Consider the following 6,130-nt stretch of genomic DNA (forward strand, 5'->3'; position numbering starts at 1 on the left):
TTCCCTCAGTCAGAGGTTCTCATCAGAATATGGACTCTCACTTTACTACAGAGATGAAACATTACATAGCTTCAAAATGTGATTCTGCCTCCTTTATGGGCAGAAAAAGAACTTTGGCAATTTCTTCAGGTGTGAATGAAAAACTACTCTGCCACTACAATAGAGCAATTTTAGAATTATAATTTGAGAAACTTACTAAATGATGTAATGGTTTATTAAAAAGTTGGACAGTTGCCTTTCAGGTCCTTCAGTCAGTGAAGTCGGTATCTCTTGGCTGTGATTCTGCTGAAGGGGTCGTTGTTGGATGCGACTATGAGTTGACTATGGGGTTCTTGAAGTGATATCTAAGGCTACGGATACAGCTATTGATGGCTGCCACACACAACTTCCAGTCATGCCCACATTCTGAGAAGTCACGAGTCGGGTAGATGTCTTGGAGAAACTCTGGTGGTAAAATTTCAAAACATAACAGTTACTTGGAAATCACTTCTCAGAGAAATGAGCTTATTCAATTTCTATTCTACTGCTGCTTCTGTGAAAAGGTCATTAAGATCTTAACTAATTAAAACACATGGGCTATAATCATTATTAAATTAGTTGAACAAATATCTTTTAATCTAAAAGGATAATTATATGAAATAGCACCGTGCTTACAACACAATAAAGCTACAATCTCTCACAATCTTGCTATGTACCAGAATAAAAACCCTCTGCTGCCTTGAGTACTCAAGGTCAACTTTTCTTATTCTTAAGTATATCAGATGTACATCTAGTATGTCACTCATCATCTCAAACAGACATGCTAAGCTTCTGTAATGCACAAGAGGCTGCAGTGTCTTCATACTTTGAGAGGCAAAAAGCTGTAACTGCTATCGTTTTTTGGTAGTGCTAGATTTGAGGGTCTTTGGAACATGCAGTTGGAGAAAGATTTCTATAAGGGAAGATGACAAAGTAGCAAAATTCAAGGAGCACTCTTAGAGAAAGTCAGAGGATAGAAAAAAGGAAAAGGTGGGGGAGAGAGGTGTTTATGGGAAGATCAGAGCTGCCCCCGGATACTTTGCTAGGTAATTGCCTAAGTGTCTTTGAGCCCTTAGAAAAGGATCTGGTGATCCCTACAAGTCAGCATTAGTTGGCTACATTAATCTCATTTGTTTTTCAATAGGATTAATCAGCTAGTAAATGAGGACAATGCCACAAACACCGCACATATTCAAATGTTTTAGCAAGTCATGTGTCAAAGTTAAAAGACTTTCGCACCCAAAGGATTAATTAATAAATCTTCAGTAGCCAGGAAGGAGGCTTTTGTGGCATGTCACTGGGTTCAGTAACCAGCTCTATCCTGTTGAACATTTTTATTAACCAAAAAGAAGTTATGGGAAAAAATGCTTGCCCCAACTGCCATGACAGCAAGCTGGGAGGGATAATTAACACACTGGAAGACAAGTACAGGCTCTGCAAAGCTTTCAAGAGGTGGCAACAAGGAGACTAAATTGGTTGGTGTTTCTCCAAAATGTGTTCTCTGGAACTCTAGTCATAAAAGAAGTTTCTGGGGGTAAAAGGTTCCAGTTGTGCAATGGGAGACGCTACACTCGAGTTAGATCCCAACTGGGGATTTAGATTGCACATAAGCATATTCAATGTGCTGGAAAATCCCACAGTAAAGTCATGTAGAAGCTTTCATTGATTCAAAGGTTACAGCATTCAGTGGGGTGCATAAGTGAGAGAGGCGGCAGCACATAAGACAGCAGAAGGGCCAGGCTCGGTGGCTCAGCCTGTAATCCCGCGCCTTGGGAGGCTGAGGTGAGTGGATTGCCTGAGCCCGTGGGTTCGAGACCCACCTGGGCAACTTGGTGAGACCTCCTCTCTACAATAAATCAAAAAATTAGTTTGGTGAGACCTCATCTCTACAATAAATCAAAAAATTAGCGCATGCCTGTAGTTCCAGCTACTTGGAAGGCTGAGGCGGAAGGATCGCCAGAGCCCAGCAGGTCGAGGCTGCGGTGGCCGGGAGCAGTCACGGCCCTCCAGTCTGGGTGACAGAGTGAGACTCCAACACACACACACACAAAAAGACAGCAGAGGATCAGCAGCCAGGGCTAGGGAGATCTGGGCATTCAAAACATGTTTTAAAACTGAGAGTCAAGTGAACCTATCTATCGATAGCACATTGGGGTGCTAGCTTAAGGTCTTTCTTAACTGGTTGACTACAAAGTGCTTCATTCATGAAATGCCTATTACATTTGATTGTCTTTGAGAAACAGTTTGAGGAATGCTGACCTATACTAACAGGGCAAAATGCGGGAGGAATAAATAATTTTATATTTATATTTTTCCTACACTTACATTTAAAAATATTAACAGCCTAAACACTAACAATATAAGTACTGGATAAATGTCGGTATAAAAAAAAAGATCTAGGATGACCATAAATTTTTAAACGGCAAGTGCCATTTTAGGCTGCATCAATGGCCTAGTAGGTAATAATAGTACTTTTTATCCTGGGTTGATTTTAGCATATCTGAAGGTAATCATTGAATCAGATTGTGAGGAATCAGGGTAACATTTATGTCAGGAATTATAGAAGGAATGGTGATATTCAACTGCAAAAGCATAAGGCTGGAAAAGGAAAAGTTTGGGTAGAACGTTCCCTCTCCAATCATCATGTTTCCATGTGGAGAGATCTCTACATTGGAAAGTTTCAGCGAATTGGGCCTGTAAGATTCAAGAATAAAGCCACTATTTTCATCTCTATCTGCCTTGTCTGAGTGGTTTTCTCTTACTTGGTTTTGAACTTGAAAGAGGATGTCTTTATTATTTCCCAATGCTCCAGAAAGAAGTAATAGCTGTCAATAACTACCTCAAGGCCCAGTCTGTGAAAAGTAATTGGATTGATCCCTATTTAGCTCGGGAAGGATAACCAGGACAAATGTGTATGACTTACAGGATGATACATTTTGAGTCACCAGAAGAAAGAACTTTCCCTTAAATTGGAACTCTTTTAAAACGTAGTAGACAGCCTTACTGAGATAGATAGAGCCTCATCAGTGGAAGTCAACAAGCCGGGAGAGGTGGCTCTATGTCAAAGCAAGATGAGATTTCCTGCTCTGGGTGGGATATTGTGTTAGAAGGCCTGTAAAGTACTTGCTACTACTAAGATTTTACAGTTCTGCAATATGAAGACATAGATGGGGGGTTTAAGGAGTGAGGGTTGTTTGCTGATTGCAAATCTGCAGCCTACTAACTCCCTCCATAGACATTATTCTCTAGAGAGCTAAGTGATACTGAACTCTCATCAGAGAGCATCAGATGAAATCAACACCTCTGGCTACTGGACATAGTTACCTTTGACTACTAATTTCCAGAAGAGTTTCCCCCAAATGACAAAATCATAGGAAAAGAAACAATATTTTAATAGAAGAATGCATTGGCTTGTTCATGTAATCGGATATCAATTCGCAGTTAAAACATACGAATAGGCCTCAAAAACATCATGTTGAGTGATTAAAAAGCATGCAAAAGGATGCATACTGTACATCCTCATTTATGTACACCAAAACAACTACATAGCAATATTATAGTTATTTATGGAACTATTCACATGAGCAGCAAAAGTATAAAACACACATGGGAATGGTCTATCCAACTCCAGGACTGTTTACTTCTGGGGAGCAGGAAAGAGGAAAAGGATGATGGGTTGGAGTTTTAATTACATTAGTAATGCTTTATTATTAAAAAAAAATCCTGGGTCACAAAAGGCAAAATATCTATTTCAGTGATGAGTAGACAGGTATTTATTATAGTATTATATTCTTTCCCATGTATTTCTATATGTTTGGACTCATTTAGAATGAAGCAATGCTTTTACAGAAATTATATTAAAGGTCATAAGCCCAGTCCTCCCATGAGTGCAGGCTTCTCCTCTCACCTCTGGAAACCCAGCCCTTGCCCTGACTCTTCCTTCCCCAAGTTCATTTTATCCTTATATTAAAGTGAAATATACTTTCTTGTCAGTTTTTAAATCCTTGTGCCTGGCTCTGCCCCTCGGGACAACAATGACTCTACTGTTTTCTCTCTGCTGAAATAGCTCACATGACTGCCCTTCTACAAAGCAATAGAACTTTGAGTCTTACGGGAAATTTGTTAAAATCTGCCCTACGTGGATGGTATGTCAAACTCGTGCTAAACATTTTTTTTAACTGCAAAGACATTTTCCTGATTTCAATATAATTCAGTAAGAGGTAAAGAAGATAAAATACTTAGGAAAATATTTTTCATCAACTTTTAAGGAACTAATCTTTTCCAGATATTAAAGAACCATAAAAGTCACTAGCCCACATTAAAAATTTTTAATTAGAAAAACATTATTTCTTCTATAAACACATCCATTTCAGAATTGGCTACAGACTTTTTTTTTAGGGTTTTAGGTGAGATAAATTAGGTTTTAAAAAGTTTAATTAGAACATAGCGACAAAAAAAAGAGAGAAAGAAATTGGATTTGGGTATTTTGCCTAATGAGTTGGCTCAGTGATGCTCAGATTTTAAGTTGTGACCAATTGCTAGGTCATGAAATCAGTTATAGCAGCACTTTAAAATGAAATGTAATAGAACAGAAAACACTGGAATGCAATATTCATAGAAAGAGTAAGTATTGCTTTGGTTTTTCAGAAAAAACTCACACAGAGACAGACACGTACTATGTCACAATGTAAAATGTATTTCTTATTATGGGTTGCAGTAAAAAAAAGTATGAAAACAATCAGGTTAGATGATAGCAAATGCTTATAAAAGAAGCTGTACGTCAGGTTCCTTTAGTCTGAAACACCAGTGCTGTTCAAACTTGTTGGATGTGAAAATGTGTGATATGAAGGTATGAACCAAAGAAGAACCAACTGAGATCAGACTGGGGTTCAGAGCTACATCTTTGCTGGGTACCAGTGACACAAGTAAGAAATATTCTGCTTACTGCTTTGTCCAAATTTCAAATTTCACAGAATGTTTTTGAAGTTTTATTACTTCATGTACATATGTCATATAGACTATGCTAAGCTAAAGTGCACAAGAAAAACGTAGCACATTCAACCTGCTCTACTATTGTTGACACTTCTGCAAACTGAGTACAAGCCCTTCAGCTTTGACCTTACTCCTTAGTCAATGAAGGTGTTTCGAGTGCCCATACCCATGGTGGACCATAGCAGGGAACCATAGTCAATAACCCCTTTCCTGTTCTAGTAAAGCTATTTAAGAGAGAGCAATCAACCCTAACAACCCAAATTCAAAGAGAAATACAATTCATGATTCTGCTCCTTGTTATACACTAATGAAGAACTCTGCAAGCTCCATTAACCTCAGAACATACACAGACTGAAGAGATTCCTATTTTTGCCCTTCTTCTCAAACACAGTTGGCTTTCATTTGCTCTGGTATACTCCACATGTAACAAACCTCGGAGAGCATGAATCTTATTGGAGTTAAGGGCACACAGGCCACGTCTCATATTGCCATAGACGTTACTTCTGATCAGGACATCCTCTGAGAACAGGTTGCGAATAAGATATCTGGAGGACAACTCTGGGCGAGACTTTGCTTTTGCTATATTCAGTACTGAGTATGGCATCAGTATATTTCTAAATGGCTTTCCAATATAGCCTAGAAGCAAAAGAGAAAGATGTCAATCTTCATGACAGATGTTAGGTTGCATTTTTTTAAGGCTGTACCAGAAAGATTGATTTTCCTGAATTTTAAGGCTCAAGGATTTGAGAACTCTCAAGAATTTAAGTCTCAAGAACTCTCAAGAATTTGAGAGTCTTACACTTTTAGTGGATTATGAGACAGCATGAGAAATGAGGTAGAAATCACTTGTTAATGTGATTGCACATGCTCCCATTGCTCAAGAGGAAGATTTAGTATTTTCATATCTTTTGGAATACAGTCAGTTTTAAAATTACATGTGGTAACAAATTCTAAGTAATTTAATGAATTGTTTCCCTACTTATATGAAAGTCTTTTACAAAAATTAACACCATGATTCTTCCTGAAATATTTTAAATAATATTTTATTTTAGTTATTTAATTTTTTTTTTTTTTTTGAGTTGGAGTCTCACTCAGTCATCCAGACTGGAGTGCAGTGGCC

General features: G+C 38.1%; 1 protein-coding gene across 1 annotated transcript in view; it reads right to left on the reverse strand.

The window, feature by feature from the left end:
- Nucleotides 1-310: 310 nt before the first annotated feature.
- Nucleotides 311-6,130, reverse strand: part of BEND2 (BEN domain containing 2) — a 56,511-nt gene continuing 50,691 nt past the window's right edge. Inside the window, exons 16-19 of the mRNA XM_021709710.1 lie at nucleotides 6,019-6,031; nucleotides 5,357-5,646; nucleotides 4,157-4,196; nucleotides 311-444 (exon numbers count right to left, since the gene is read on the reverse strand). Of these exons, the coding sequence (XP_021565385.1) occupies nucleotides 311-444; nucleotides 4,157-4,196; nucleotides 5,357-5,646; nucleotides 6,019-6,031 (477 nt within the window). The remainder of the gene's footprint in view (nucleotides 445-4,156; nucleotides 4,197-5,356; nucleotides 5,647-6,018; nucleotides 6,032-6,130) is intronic.

The sequence above is a fragment of the Carlito syrichta genome, unplaced genomic scaffold (genome assembly GCF_000164805.1).
Source record: "Carlito syrichta isolate Samal-C Ts95f unplaced genomic scaffold, Tarsius_syrichta-2.0.1 Scaffold274232, whole genome shotgun sequence".
NCBI classification, from domain to species: Eukaryota; Metazoa; Chordata; class Mammalia; order Primates; family Tarsiidae; genus Carlito; species Carlito syrichta.